The sequence below is a fragment of the Entelurus aequoreus genome, linkage group LG22 (assembly GCF_033978785.1).
Source record: "Entelurus aequoreus isolate RoL-2023_Sb linkage group LG22, RoL_Eaeq_v1.1, whole genome shotgun sequence".
In the NCBI taxonomy this organism is placed as follows: domain Eukaryota; kingdom Metazoa; phylum Chordata; class Actinopteri; order Syngnathiformes; family Syngnathidae; genus Entelurus; species Entelurus aequoreus.
In genome coordinates, this window is record NC_084752.1 from 37,363,720 (window position 1) to 37,378,880 (window position 15,161).

Genomic DNA, 15,161 nt, shown 5'->3' on the forward strand with positions numbered 1-15,161 from the left:
GATCAACCTTCTAGAACGTGTAGATGTTAGTAGGAACACACCCTGGGATCAACCTTCTAGAACGTGTAGATGTTAGTAGGAACACACCCTGGGATCAACCTTCTAGAACGTGTAGATGTTAGTAGGAACACACCCTGGGATCAACCTTCTAGAACATGTAGATGTTAGTAGGAACACACCCTGGGATCAACCTTTTAGAACGTGTAGATGTTAGTAAGAACACACCCTGGGATCAAGCTTCTAGGACATGTAGATGTTAGTAGGAACACACCCTGGGATCAACCTTCTAGAACGTGTAGATGTTAGTAGGAACACATCCTGGGATCAACCTTCTAGAACATGTAGATGTTAGTAGGAACACACCCTGGGATCAACCTTCTAGAACATGTAGATGTTAGTAGGAACACACCCTGGGATCAACCTTCTAGAACATGTAGATGTTAGTAGGAACACACCCTGGGATCAACCTTCTAGAACATGTAGATTTTAGTAGGAACACACCCTGGGATCAACCTTCTAGAACATGTAGATGTTAGTAGGAACACACCCTGGGATCAACCTTCTAGAACATGTAGATGTTAGTAGGAACACACCCTGGGATCAACCTTCTAGAACATGTAGATGTTAGTAGGAACACACCCTGGGATCAACCTTCTAATCTAGAACGTGTAGATGTTAGTAGGAACACACCCTGGGATCAACCTTCTAGAACATGTAGATGTTAGTAGGAACACACCCTGGGATCAACCTTCTAGAACATGTAGATGTTAGTAGGAACACATCCTGGGATCAACCTTCTAATCTAGAACATGTAGATGTTAGTAGGAACACATCCTGGGATCAACCTTCTAGAACATGTAGATGTTAGTAGGAACACACACTGGGATCAACCTTCTAGAACATGTAGATGTTAGTAGGAACACACCCTGGGATCAACCTTCTAGAACATGTAGATGTTAGTAGGAACACATCCTGGGATCAACCTTCTAGAACATGTAGATGTTAGTAGGAACACACCCTGGGATCAACCTTCGAGAACATGTAGATGTTAGTAGGAACACACCCTGGGATCAACCTTCTAGAACATGTAGATGTTACTAGGAACACATCCTGGGATCAACCTTCTAGAACGTGTAGATGTTAGTAGGAACACACCCTGGGATCAACCTTCTAGAACGTGTAGATGTTAGTAGGAACACACCCTGGGATCAATCTTCTAGAACATGTAGATGTTAGTAGGAACACACTCTGGGATCAACCTTCTAGAACGTGTAGATGTTAGTAGGAACACACCCTGGGATCAACCTTTTAGAACGTGTAGATGTTAGTAAGAACACACCCTGGGATCAACCTTCTAATCTAGAACGTGTAGATGTTAGTAGGAACACACCCTGGGATCAACCTTCTAGAACATGTAGATGTTAGTAGGAACACACCCTGGGATCAACCTTCTAGAACATGTAGATGTTAGTAGGAACACACCCTGGGATCAACCTTCTAGAACGTGTAGATGTTAGTAGTAACACACCCTGGGATCAACCTTCTAGAACGTGTAGATGTTAGTAGGAACACACCCTGGGATCAACCTTCTAGAACATGTAGATGTTAGTAGGAACACACCCTGGGATCAACCTTCTAGAACATGTAGATGTTAGTAGGAACACACCCTGGGATCAACCTTCTAGAACAAGTAGATGTTCGTAGGAAAACACCCTGGGATCAACCTTCTAGAACATGTAGATATTAGTAGGAACACACCCTGGGATCAACCTTCTAGAACGTGTAGATGTTAGTAGGAACACACCCTGGGATCAACCTTCTAGAACGTGTAGATGTTAGTAGGAACACGCCCTGGGATCAACCTTCTAGAACGTGTAGATGTTAGTAGGAACACACCCTGGGATCAACCTTCTAGAACATGTAGATGTTAGTAGGAACACACCCTGGGATCAACCTTCTAGAACGTGTAGATGTTAGTAGGAACACACCCTGGGATCAACCTTCTAGAACTTGTAGATGTTAGTAGGAACACACCCTGGGATCAACCTTCTAGAACAGGGGTGTCAAAGTCAAATGGACGGAGGGCCAAATAAAAAATTTAGCTACAAGCCGAGGGCCGGACTGTTCGAATGTTCATTGAAAAATTTTTAAATGACGCATATAGTCTAGTGAACCTAATTGAACCTACTGAAAACCTAACAAATATATTCCAATATGATCAGATAAATAAAGCAATATTTTCTTATGGCTCTGTCAGTAATCTTTAATTTTCAACAGACACAAAAGACAAATTTCCTTTATATAAAAATCCCCATAACATGAACATTAAATGAAAGAAACCGGTATTCAAGGCACCATCAGTAGCCTATATTTTCTATTTTAGCAAAAGTGGGCTAAATTTACTTCAAAGAAAAAAACAATAATAGCAATTTTCTATCATCCACTCAACTGAAATATTTTTAAAATATAATTAAATTGAAATACAATAAAATAAAGTGCAAAAATCTATAAATCAAAAACAACACTTTGTTTAAGGAGAAGTAACATGCAGTGAAAACAAATATTAAACTTTAACTTTTAAACTTGAATTGAGTAAAAACTCTAAATATGTGATTGCACAGTAATGTTCACATTAAACCCCCCTCCTCCCTCCGTGGGAGGGAGGCGAGTTGGGTGCCCGAAACCCCCCGCTGGTTTCGGCCCGCCCCTTGGCGCGCGTGGCACGGCGGGCTCCGCGACCCGACGGCTGGCCCTCGTGGCTTGACGGCGGGCGCGTCCCGACGGGCCGCGCGTAGGGGTCAAACGCAGAAGTCTCAGGGCCTCGTGGTGAGGGGGTGGCCTGCGGGTTTCGGCCCGCTTGACCCCCCCGCTCCGCTTGGCGCGCGCGGCACATGACGGGTTCCGCCACCGACGCTCGGGCTGCAGCCCGACGGTGGTGCGGGCCCGGCGGTGACGCGCGGTTTGGGGAAACAAAGCAGAAGTCTCAGGGCCTCGGGGCCGGGTTTCGGCCCGCCCCCTTGGCGCGCGTGGCACGGCGGGCTCCGCGACTGACGGCCGGGCTGCAGCCCTTCGGCCGGCAGGCGCGTCCCGGCGGGCCGCTCGCCCCCTTTCGGAACCTTGGACCGGCATCCGCTTGGTGCGTGTAAAAGATCTGCGGTCTGCGGGCCGGTTCTAATAATAAATCAAGATCATCCCAAGGGCCGTAAAAAACCTTCTCGCGGGCCGGATATGGCCCGCGGGCCTTGACTCTGACATATGTGTTCTAGAACATGTAGATGTTAGTAGGAACACACCCTGGGATCAACCTTCTAATCTAGAACGTGTAGATGTTAGTAGGAACACACCCTGGGATCAACCTTCTAGAACATGTAGATGTTAGTAGGAACACACCCTGGGATCAACCTTCTAGAACATGTAGATGTTAGTAGGAACACATCCTGGGATCAACCTTCTAGAACATGTAGATGTTAGTAGGAACACATCCTGGGATCAACCTTCTAGAACGTGTAGAACATGAGTGTGGTCACATGACTGTACAGGTGACATGAGTATGGTCACATGACATAAGTATGGTCACATGACATAAGTATGGTCACATGACATGAGTGTGGTCACATGACATGAGTATTGTCACATGACATAAGTATGGTCACATGACATGAGTGTGGTCACATGACGTTAGTATTGTCACATGACATGAGTATGGTCACATGACATGAGTGTGGTCACATGACATGAGTATGGTCACATGACATGAGTATGGTCACATGACATGAGTATGGTCACATGACATGAGTGTGGTCACATGACGTGAGTATTGTCACATGACATGAGTGTGGTCACATGACGTGAGTATTGTCACATGACATGAGTATGGTCACATGACATGAGTATGGTCACATGACATGAGTATTGTCACATGACATGAGTATGGTCACATGACATGAGTATGGTCACATGACATGAGTATGGTCACATGACATAAGTATGGTCACATGACATGAGTGTGGTCACATGACATGAGTGTGGTCACATGACGTGAGTATTGTCACATGACATGAGTATGGTCACATGACATGAGTCTGGTCACATGACATGAGTATTGTCACATGACATGAGTATGGTCACATGACATGAGTATGGTCACATGACATGAGTGTGGTCACATGACGTGAGTATTGTCACATGACATGAGTGTGGTCACATGACGTGAGTATTGTCACATGACATGAGTGTGGTCACATGACGTGAGTGTGGTCACATGACGTGAGTATTGTCACATGACATGAGTGTGGTCACATGACGTGAGTATTGTCACATGACATGAGTATGGTCACATGACATGAGTCTGGTCACATGACATGAGTATTGTCACATGACATGAGTATGGTCACATGACATGAGTATGGTCACATGACATGAGTGTGGTCACATGACGTGAGTATTGTCACATGACATGAGTATGGTCACATGACGTGAGTATTGTCACATGACATGAGTGTGGTCACATGACGTGAGTGTGGTCACATGACGTGAGTATTGTCACATGACATGAGTGTGGTCACATGACGTGAGTATTGTCACATGACATGAGTGTGGTCACATGACGTGAGTATGGTCACATGACATGAGTATGGTCACATGACATGAGTATTGTCACATGACATGAGTATGGTCACATGACATGAGTATGGTCACATGACATGAGTATTGTCACATGACATGAGTATGGTCACATGACATGAGTATGGTCACATGACATAAGTATGGTCACATGACATGAGTGTGGTCACATGACGTGAGTATTGTCACATGACATGAGTGTGGTCACATGACGTGAGTATGGTCACGTGACATGAGTATTGTCACATGACATGAGTATGGTCACATGACATGAGTGTGGTCACATGACGTGAGTATTGTCACATGACATGAGTGTGGTCACATGACGTGAGTATTGTCACATGACATGAGTGTGGTCACATGACATGAGTGTGGTCACATGACGTGAGTATTGTCACATGACATGAGTGTGGTCACATGACGTGAGTATTGTCACATGACATGAGTGTGGTCACATGACGTGAGTATTGTCACATGACATGAGTGGTCACATGACGTGAGTATGGTCACATGACATGAGTATTGTCACATGATGTGAGTATTGTCACATGACGTGAGTATTGTCACATGACATGAGTATGGTCACATGACATGAGTGTGGTCACATGACGTGAGTATTGTCACATGACATGAGTATGGTCACATGACATGAGTATGGTCACATGACATGAGTATTGTCACATGACATGAGTATGGTCACATGACATGAGTATGGTCACATGACATGAGTATTGTCACATGACATGAGTATGGTCACATGACATGAGTATGGTCACATGACATGAGTATGGTCACATGACATAAGTATGGTCACATGACATGAGTGTGGTCACATGACATGAGTGTGGTCACATGACGTGAGTATTGTCACATGACATGAGTATGGTCACATGACATGAGTCTGGTCACATGACATGAGTATTGTCACATGACATGAGTATGGTCACATGACATGAGTATGGTCACATGACATGAGTGTGGTCACATGACGTGAGTATTGTCACATGACATGAGTGTGGTCACATGACGTGAGTATTGTCACATGACATGAGTGTGGTCACATGACGTGAGTGTGGTCACATGACGTGAGTATTGTCACATGACATGAGTGTGGTCACATGACGTGAGTATTGTCACATGACATGAGTGTGGTCACATGACGTGAGTATGGTCACATGACATGAGTATGGTCACATGACATGAGTATTGTCACATGACATGAGTATGGTCACATGACATGAGTATGGTCACATGACATGAGTATTGTCACATGACATGAGTATGGTCACATGACATGAGTATGGTCACATGACATAAGTATGGTCACATGACATGAGTGTGGTCACATGACGTGAGTATTGTCACATGACATGAGTGTGGTCACATGACGTGAGTATGGTCACGTGACATGAGTATTGTCACATGACATGAGTATGGTCACATGACATGAGTGTGGTCACATGACGTGAGTATTGTCACATGACATGAGTGTGGTCACATGACGTGAGTATGGTCACGTGACATGAGTATTGTCACATGACATGAGTATGGTCACATGACATGAGTGTGGTCACATGACGTGAGTATTGTCACATGACATGAGTGTGGTCACATGACGTGAGTATTGTCACATGACATGAGTGTGGTCACATGACATGAGTGTGGTCACATGACGTGAGTATTGTCACATGACATGAGTGTGGTCACATGACGTGAGTATTGTCACATGACATGAGTGTGGTCACATGACGTGAGTATTGTCACATGACATGAGTGTGGTCACATGACGTGAGTATGGTCACATGACATGAGTATTGTCACATGATGTGAGTATTGTCACATGACGTGAGTATTGTCACATGACATGAGTATGGTCACATGACATGAGTGTGGTCACATGACTGTGCAGGTGACTGCTGGCTGTTGGCGGCCATCGCCTCGCTGACCTTGAATGAGTTCGTGATGGCTCGTGTTGTTCCTTCAGACCAGGACTTTGATGACAACTACGCCGGAATCTTCCACTTCCAGGTTAGATCTTGTCCTACTTCCTGTTGTGCTGCCACACCCCACCTGTGTGTGTGTGTGTGTGTGTGTGTAGCTGTGGCAGTTTGGCGAGTGGGTGGACGTGGTGATTGACGACAGGCTGCCAGTCAAAGACGGAGAGCTGCTATTCGTCCACTCGGCTGAGGGGCGGGAGTTCTGGAGCGCCCTGCTGGAGAAGGCCTACGCCAAGTAAGCTAGCACAGTCATGAGTTAGCGTGTGAGTTAGCATGTGAGTTAGCATGTTGTGCGTGCAGGGTGTGCGGCTGCTACGAGGCCTTGTCGGGGGGCTCCACCACGGAGGGCTTTGAGGACTTCACAGGGGGCATCGCTGAGAACTTTGACCTTCAGCGCCCCCCCAGCAACCTCTTCCACATCCTGGTCAAGGCCTTGGAGGCGGGGTCACTGCTGGGCTGCTCCATCGACGTCAGTCTCCTCCCCCGCAGGTGTGCACGCCTCACACCTGAGCCTCACCAGTGGGCGTGTCTCCACAGATCACCAGCGCCGCCGACTCGGAGGCGGTCACGCGCCAGAAGTTGGTCAAAGGCCACGCCTACTCGCTGACGGGGGCCGTGGAGGTCAGAGGTCACCTGGTGCAGGTGAGACCGCAAAGAGGCGCTGACCTCCGTGTGACCTCTGTGCACAGGTCAACTACAGAGGAGGTCGGGAGAAGTTGGTGCGTGTGAGGAACCCGTGGGGTCAGGTGGAGTGGACCGGCGCCTGGAGTGACGGGTATTGAACACAAACACACCAGCTGTAGTGTTAGCGTGGTGCTAACTGCTCTGTCTTCAGCTCGCCAGAGTGGAACTCGGTGGAGGGTCCGTGTCCTCACGCCAACGCCGAGGATGGAGAGTTCTGGTAGGTTCCCGCTGCTAACTGTGCTAGCTGCATGCTAACCATCTGATTGACAGGATGTCCTACAGAGAATTCCTGCGCCACTAACTATTTGATTGACAGGATGTCCTACAGAGAATTCCTGCGCCACTACTCCCGCATCGAGGTGTGCACTCTGACCCCGGACACCATCTTGGACGACTCGGTCAAGCACTGGAGCGTCAACAAGTTCGATGGCGCCTGGCGTCGCGGTTCCACTGCTGGCGGCTGCAGGAACCATCCCTGTGAGCGCCTCCTTAGCTTAGCACCTTCCTAGCCCTTTTGTCATCTGGAACATACATCCATCCATTTTCTACCGCTTGTCCCTTTCGGGGGCGCGGGGGGTGCTGGAGCCTATCCCAGCTGCATTCGGGCGTATTTATTTACTGTAAATATGTATTGGATCTTTCTGTGTGGAGTTTGCATGTTCTCCCCATGACTGTGTGGGTTCTACTCCGGCTTCCTCCCACCTCCAAAGACATGCACCTGGGGATAGGCCCCTCCCACCTCCAAAGACATGCACCTGGGGATAGGCCCCTCCCACCTCCAAAGACATGCACCTGGGGATAGGCCCCTCCCACCTCCAAAGACATGCACCTGGGGATAGGCCCCTCCCACCTCCAAAGACATGCACCTGGGGATAGGCCCCACCCACCTCCAAAGACATGCACCTGGGGATAGGCCCCACCCACCTCCAAAGACATGCACCTGGGGATAGGCCCCACCCACCTCCAAAGACATGCACCTGGGGATAGGCCCCTCCCACCTCCAAAGACATGCACCTGGGGATAGGCCCCACCCACCTCCAAAGACATGCACCTGGGGATAGGCCCCACCCACCTCCAAAGACATGCACCTGGGGATAGGCCCCACCCACCTCCAAAGACATGCACCTGGGGATAGGCCCCACCCACCTCCAAAGACATGCACCTGGGGATAGGCCCCTCCCACCTCCAAAGACATGCACCTGGGGATAGGTTGATTGGCAACACTAAATGGTCCCTAGTGTGTGAATGTTGTCTGTCTATCTGTGTTGGCCCTGTGATGAGGTGGCGACTTGTCCAGGGTGTAACCCCGCCTTCCGCCCCATTGTAGCTGCGATAGGCTCCAGCGACCCCAAAAGGGACAAGCGGTAGAAATGGATGGATGGATGGATGTATTGTACCATATTTAATATGCTACCTCATATTTACAGTAACTATGCAAGGTAACATATTTACAGTAACTATGCGAGGTAACATTTACAGTAACTATGCGAGGTAACATATATTTACAGTAACTATGCGAGGTAACATATATTTACAGTAACTATGCAAGGTAACATATTTACAGTAACTATGCGAGGTAACATTTACAGTAACTATGCGAGGAAACATATTTACAGTAACTATGCAAGGTAACATATTTACAGTAACTATGCGAGGTAACATATTTACAGTAACTATGCGAGGTAACATATATTTACAGTAACTATGCAAGGTAACATTTACAGTAACTATGCGAGGTAACATATTTACAGTAACTATGCAATGTAACATATTTACAGTAACTATGCAAGGTAACATATATTTACAGTAACTATGCGAGGTAACATATATTTACAGTAACTATGCGAGGTAACATATTTACAGTAACTATGCGAGGTAACATATTTACAGTAACTATGTGAGGTAACATATTTACAGTAACTATGCAAGGTAACATATATTTACAGTAACTATGCAAGGTAACATATTTACAGTAACTATGCAAGGTAACATATTTACAGTAACTATGCGAGGTAACATATTTACAGTAACTATGTGAGGTAACATATTTACAGTAACTATGCAAGGTAACATATTTATAGTAACTATGCAAGGTAACGTATCTACAGTAACAATGCAAGGTAACATATTTATAGTAACTATGTGAGGTAACATATTTACAGTAACTATGCAAGGTAACATTTACAGTAACTATGTGAGGTAACATATTTACAGTAACTATGTGAGGTAACATATTTACAGTAACTACGTGAGGTAACATATTTACAGTAACTATGCAAGGTAACATATTTACAGTAACTATGCAAGGTAACATATATTTACAGTAACTATGCGAGGAAACATATTTACAGTAACTATGCAAGGTAACGTATCTACAGTAACAATGCAAGGTAACATATTTACAGTAACTATGTGAGGTAACATATTTACAGTAACTATGCAAGGTAACATATTTATAGTAACTATGCGAGGTAATATTTGTAATTGAGGGTGAGGTAGGAGTAGTTGAAGTGTGATGTGTGTGCAGATACGTTCTGGATGAACCCTCAGTTCGTGGTCAAGCTGGACGAGGAGGACGACGACCCCGAGGACGGCGAGGCGGGCTGCAGTTTGGTCCTGGGTCTGATCCAGAAGAACCGCAGGAAGCTCCGCAAACAAGGCGAGGACATGCACACCATCGGCTTCGCCATCTACGAGGTGGGAGGAGCTTCTTCAGGAAGGACCATAAAAGGTCATAGGCTGATTCCACCCCTCTTCTCCGGCAGGTTCCCAAGCAGGTGGGGTGAAAGGTCACGGTCAAGGGGCCGGCCCACGCTGAACGCTGGCTCTTTTCCCGCCTCAGTTCCACGGCCAGCAGCAGGTGCACCTGGACAAGAACTTCTTCCTGACGCACGCTCAGACCGCCAAGTCCGAGACCTTCATCAACCTGCGCGAGGTCAGCACCCGCTTCAAGCTGCCACCTGGCGAGTACCTGGTGGTGCCCTCCACCTTCGAGCCGCACCTCAACGGCGACTTCTGCATCCGCGTCTTCTCCGAGAAGGGCTCGCAGACCGTGTAAGTGGGCGTCGGCCTCCCCGTAGTCCCACAGGAAGTCTAACTGTGCTAACTGTGTTCAGACCCTTTGACGACCCGGTCAGCGCAGATCTGGACGACGTGAGTCAAACGCCACAGCGTTAGCGTTAGCAATGCTATGCTAACAAAGCCTTATTCCCGCAGGAAATGGTGTCGGAGCAGGAAGTGGATGCCGGGTTCCGCGGACTCTTCGCCAAGCTAGCAGGAGGCGTATGTAGCATCACGCTAATCTCTGTGCTAACATGTTATGGGAGGGGAAATAGCCGCTAGCAGCGTTAGCACACATGCTAACACATTTACTGCAGGACATGGAGATCTCGGCGGCGGAGTTGAGGACCATCATGAACAAGATCGTGGCTAAACGTGAGTCCGTCTTTGCTCACCCACGCTAACGCGGCGCTAAACTAGCTGTGGTCTGCCGCTGACAGGAAGTGACATCAAGACGGACGGCTTCAGCATGGAGACCTGCCGAGTCATGGTCAACCTCATGGACGTATCCAAGTCATAGCAGCTGCCTTGTCTGCTAGCATTTTGCCTCGCTGTTAGCCTTTAGCCTCACTTTTAGCCTTTAGCCTCGCTTTTAGCATTTAGCCTCCCTTTTAGTATTTAGCCTGGCTTTTAGCATTTAGCCTGGCTTTTAGCATTTAGCCTTGCTGTTAGCCTATAGCTTCCATGTTAGCATTTAGCCTCGCTTTTAGCATTTAGCCTCGCTTTTAGCCTTTAGCCTCGCTTTTAGCCTCTAGCCTGGCTTTTAGCATTTAGCCTCGCTTTTAGCCTCTAGCCTGGCTTTTAGCATTTAGCCTCGCTTTTAGCCTTTAGCCTCGCTTTTAGCCTCTAGCCTGGCTTTTAGCATTTAGCTTCGCTTTTAGCATTTAGCCTCCCTTTTAGTATTTAGCCTGGCTTTTAGCATTTAGCCTGGCTTTTAGCATTTAGCCTTGCTGTTAGCCTATAGCTTCCATGTTAGCATTTAGCCTCGCTTTTAGCATTTAGCCTCGCTTTTAGCCTTTAGCCTCGCTTTTAGCCTCTAGCCTGGCTTTTAGCATTTAGCCTCGCTTTTAGCCTCTAGCCTGGCTTTTAGCATTTAGCCTCGCTTTTAGCCTCTAGCCTGGCTTTTAGCATTTAGCCTGGCTTTTAGCATTTAGCCTTGCTGTTAGCCTATAGCTTCCATGTTAGCATTTAGCCTCGCTTTTAGCATTTAGCCTCGCTTTTAGCCTTTAGCCTCGCTTTTAGCCTCTAGCCTGGCTTTTAGCATTTAGCCTCGCTTTTAGCCTCTAGCCTGGCTTTTAGCATTTAGCCTCGCTTTTAGCATTTAGCCTCGCTTTTAGCCTTTAGCCTCGCTTTTAGCCTCTAGCCTGGCTTTTAGCATTTAGCCTCGCTTTTAGCATTTAGCCTCGCTTTTAGCATGTAGCCTCGCTTTTAGCATTTAGCCGGGCTTTTAGCATTTAGCCTGGCTTTTAGCATTTAGCCTCGCTTTTAGCATTTAGCCTTGCTCAGCCCCGACGTCTCACTTGTCGGCCATCTTGGAGTGATGTCATTCACCTGTTTGGAGAAGAAGTTGTTTGCTAAAAGGAACTTGAGCGCATTTGTTGTGCTAACTGTTCATTTGGTGGAGTGTGAACAAAGTCCAGGACCAAACGGGGACCAAGACCAGGACTACGGTTGAACAAGTGAATGGTTGTGTATTTGGAGAGCAAAGTGACACAGGTGTTAGCGTGAAGATGACAGTAGAAAGCTTTTCAAAGTGCTAACACGCTCCTTGACTCGACGCCAGGACAGCGGCAACGGCAAGTTAGGTCTGTCCGAGTTCGCCACCTTGTGGAAGAAAGTCCAGCGCTACCTGGTAGGACATGACCTTTCACCCTTTGATCCCTACTGCATGTGACCGAGTCCTTGTGTCGCCTCACAGTCCCTCTACAAGAAGAACGACGTGGACAACTCGGGCACCATGAGCACGCCTGAAATGAGAGTGGCCTTCAAAGACGCAGGTCAAGCCTTAGCTCAGTGCTAACCATAGCTACACACACAAACCTTAGCTCAGTTCTAACCATAGCTACACACACAAACCTTAGCTCAATGCTAACCATAGCTACACACACAAACCTTAGCTCAGTTCTAACCATAGCTACACACACAAACCTTAGCTCAATGCTAACCATAGCTACACACACAAACCTTAGCTCAGTTCTAACCATAGCTACACACACAAACCTTAGCTCAGTTCTAACCATAGCTACACACACAAACCTTAGCTCAGTTCTAACCATAGCTACACACACACAAACCTTAGCTCAGTGCTAACGCTAGCGACGCACACAAACCTTAGCTCAGTGCTAACCATAGCTACACACACAAACATTAGCTCAATGCTAACCATAGCTACACACACAAACCTTAGCTCAATGCTAACCATAGCTACACACACAAACCTTAGCTCAATGCTAACCATAGCTACACACACAAACCTTAGCTCAATGCTAACCATAGCTACACACACAAACCTTAGCTCAGTTCTAACCATAGCTACACACACAAACCTTAGCTCAATGCTAACCATAGCTACACACACAAACCTTAGCTCAGTTCTAACCATAGCTACACACACAAACCTTAGCTCAGTTCTAACCATAGCTACACACACACAAACCTTAGCTCAGTGCTAACGCTAGCGACGCACACAAACCTTAGCTCAGTGCTAACCATAGCTACACACACAAACCTTAGCTCAGTGCTAACGCTAGCAACGCACACAAACCTTAGCTCAGTGCTAACCATAGCTACACACACAAACATTAGCTCAATGCTAACCATAGCTACACACACAAACATTAGCTCAATGCTAACCATAGCTACACACACAAACCTTAGCTCAGTGCTAACGCCAGCTACACACACAAACCTTAGCTCAGTGCTAACGCTAGCGACGCACACAAACCTTAGCTCAGTGCTAACCATAGCTACACACACAAACCTTAGCTCAGTGCTAACGCTAGCAACGCACACAAACCTTAGCTCAGTGCTAACCTTAGCTACGCACACAAACCTTAGCTCAGTGCTAACGCTAGCAACGCACACAAACCTTAGCTCAGTGCTAACCATAGCTACACACACAAACATTAGCTCAATGCTAACCATAGCTACACACACAAACATTAGCTCAATGCTAACCATAGCTACAGACACAAACCTTAGCTCAGTGCTAACGCCAGCTACACACACAAACCTTAGCTCAGTGCTAACGCTAGCGACGCACACAAACCTTAGCTCAGTGCTAACCATAGCTACACACACAAACCGTAGCTCAGTGCTAACGCTAGCAACGCACACAAACCTTAGCTCAGTGCTAACCTTAGCTACGCACACAAACCTTAGCTCAGTGCTAACCATAGCTACACACACAAACATTAGCTCAATGCTAACCATAGCTACACACACAAACATTAGCTCAATGCTAACCATAGCTACGCATACAAACCTTAGCTCAGTGCTAACGCTAGCAACACACCCAAACCTTAGCTCAATGCTAACCATAGCTACACACACAAACCTTAGCTCAATGCTAACCATAGCTACACACACACAAACCTTAGCTCAGTGCTAACGCTAGCGACGCACACAAACCTTAGCTCAGTGCTAACCATAGCTACACGCACAAACCTTAGCTCAGTGCTAAGGCTAGCAACGCACACAAACCTTAGCTCAGTGCTAACCATAGCTACACACACAAACATTAGCTCAATGCTAACCATAGCTACACACACAAACATTAGCTCAGTGCTAACCATAGCTACACACACAAACCTTAGCTCAGTGCTAACGCTAGCAACGCACACAAACCTTAGCTCAGTGCTAACCTTAGCTACGCACACAAACCTTAGCTCAGTGCTAACCATAGCTATGCACACAAACCTTAGCTCAGTGCTAACCATAGCTACACACACAAACATTAGCTCAATGCTAACCATAGCTACACACACAAACATTAGCTCAATGCTAACCATAGCTACGCACACAAACCTTAGCTCAGTGCTAACGCTAGCAACACACACAAACCTTAGCTCAATGCTAACCATAGCTATGCACACAAACCTTAGCTCAATGCTAACGCTAGCTAGCAACACACACAAACCTTAGCTCAATGCTAACGTTGACATGCTAGCGTGTGCCCCTGCAGGTTTCACGCTCAACAACGCTATCTACCAGCTGCTGGTCGCTCGCTACGCCGAGCCCGACTTGACCTTGGACTTTGACAACTTTGTGGGCTGTTTGATGCGTCTGGAGATCATGTTCCGTAAGCTAGCTCTTAGTCCAAGCAGCTGTTAGCATGTGCTAACAAAGTGTTTGCTGTATTTGTCTTGTTAGCATGTGCTAACAAAGTGTTTGCTACTATTTGTCTTGTTAGCATGTGCTAACAAAGTGTTTGCTACTATTTGTCTTGTTAGCATGTGCTAACAAAGTGTTTGCTACTATTTGTCTTGTTAGCATGTGCTAACAAAGTGTTTGCTACTATTTGTCTTGTTAGCATGTGCTAACAAAGTGTTTGCTACTATTTGTCAGGGATCTTCAAGAAGTTGGATCCTAACGAGAGCGGTTCCATCGACCTCGACTTCAACCAGGTACCAAGTTCTTTCCAAGTCTCATCTCATCTACTTCCTGTTTCAACTTCCTGATCTTTGTCTTCCTGCAGTGGTTGACCTTCTCCATGCTGTGACTCCACTTCCTGTTTGTCACCTGACTCCACTTCCTGTTTCTCACCAACCATTTAAATAAAAATACATTTCAAACTAC

The 15,161-nt window shown here is 46.7% G+C and overlaps 1 protein-coding gene across 1 annotated transcript in view; it reads left to right on the forward strand.

The window, feature by feature from the left end:
* Positions 1-15,161, forward strand: part of LOC133639413 (calpain-2 catalytic subunit-like) — a 34,260-nt gene extending 19,099 nt beyond the window's left edge. Inside the window, exons 3-21 of the mRNA XM_062032705.1 lie at positions 6,533-6,651; positions 6,722-6,855; positions 6,921-7,089; positions 7,158-7,241; positions 7,310-7,395; positions 7,456-7,521; positions 7,621-7,781; positions 9,832-10,001; positions 10,070-10,081; positions 10,147-10,358; positions 10,421-10,457; positions 10,521-10,586; positions 10,682-10,739; positions 10,805-10,869; positions 12,148-12,216; positions 12,283-12,361; positions 14,548-14,664; positions 14,931-14,989; positions 15,061-15,161. Coding sequence (XP_061888689.1) covers positions 6,533-6,651; positions 6,722-6,855; positions 6,921-7,089; positions 7,158-7,241; positions 7,310-7,395; positions 7,456-7,521; positions 7,621-7,781; positions 9,832-10,001; positions 10,070-10,081; positions 10,147-10,358; positions 10,421-10,457; positions 10,521-10,586; positions 10,682-10,739; positions 10,805-10,869; positions 12,148-12,216; positions 12,283-12,361; positions 14,548-14,664; positions 14,931-14,989; positions 15,061-15,084 — 1,787 coding nt within the window. The 3' untranslated portion in view covers positions 15,085-15,161. The remainder of the gene's footprint in view (positions 1-6,532; positions 6,652-6,721; positions 6,856-6,920; positions 7,090-7,157; positions 7,242-7,309; positions 7,396-7,455; positions 7,522-7,620; positions 7,782-9,831; positions 10,002-10,069; positions 10,082-10,146; positions 10,359-10,420; positions 10,458-10,520; positions 10,587-10,681; positions 10,740-10,804; positions 10,870-12,147; positions 12,217-12,282; positions 12,362-14,547; positions 14,665-14,930; positions 14,990-15,060) is intronic.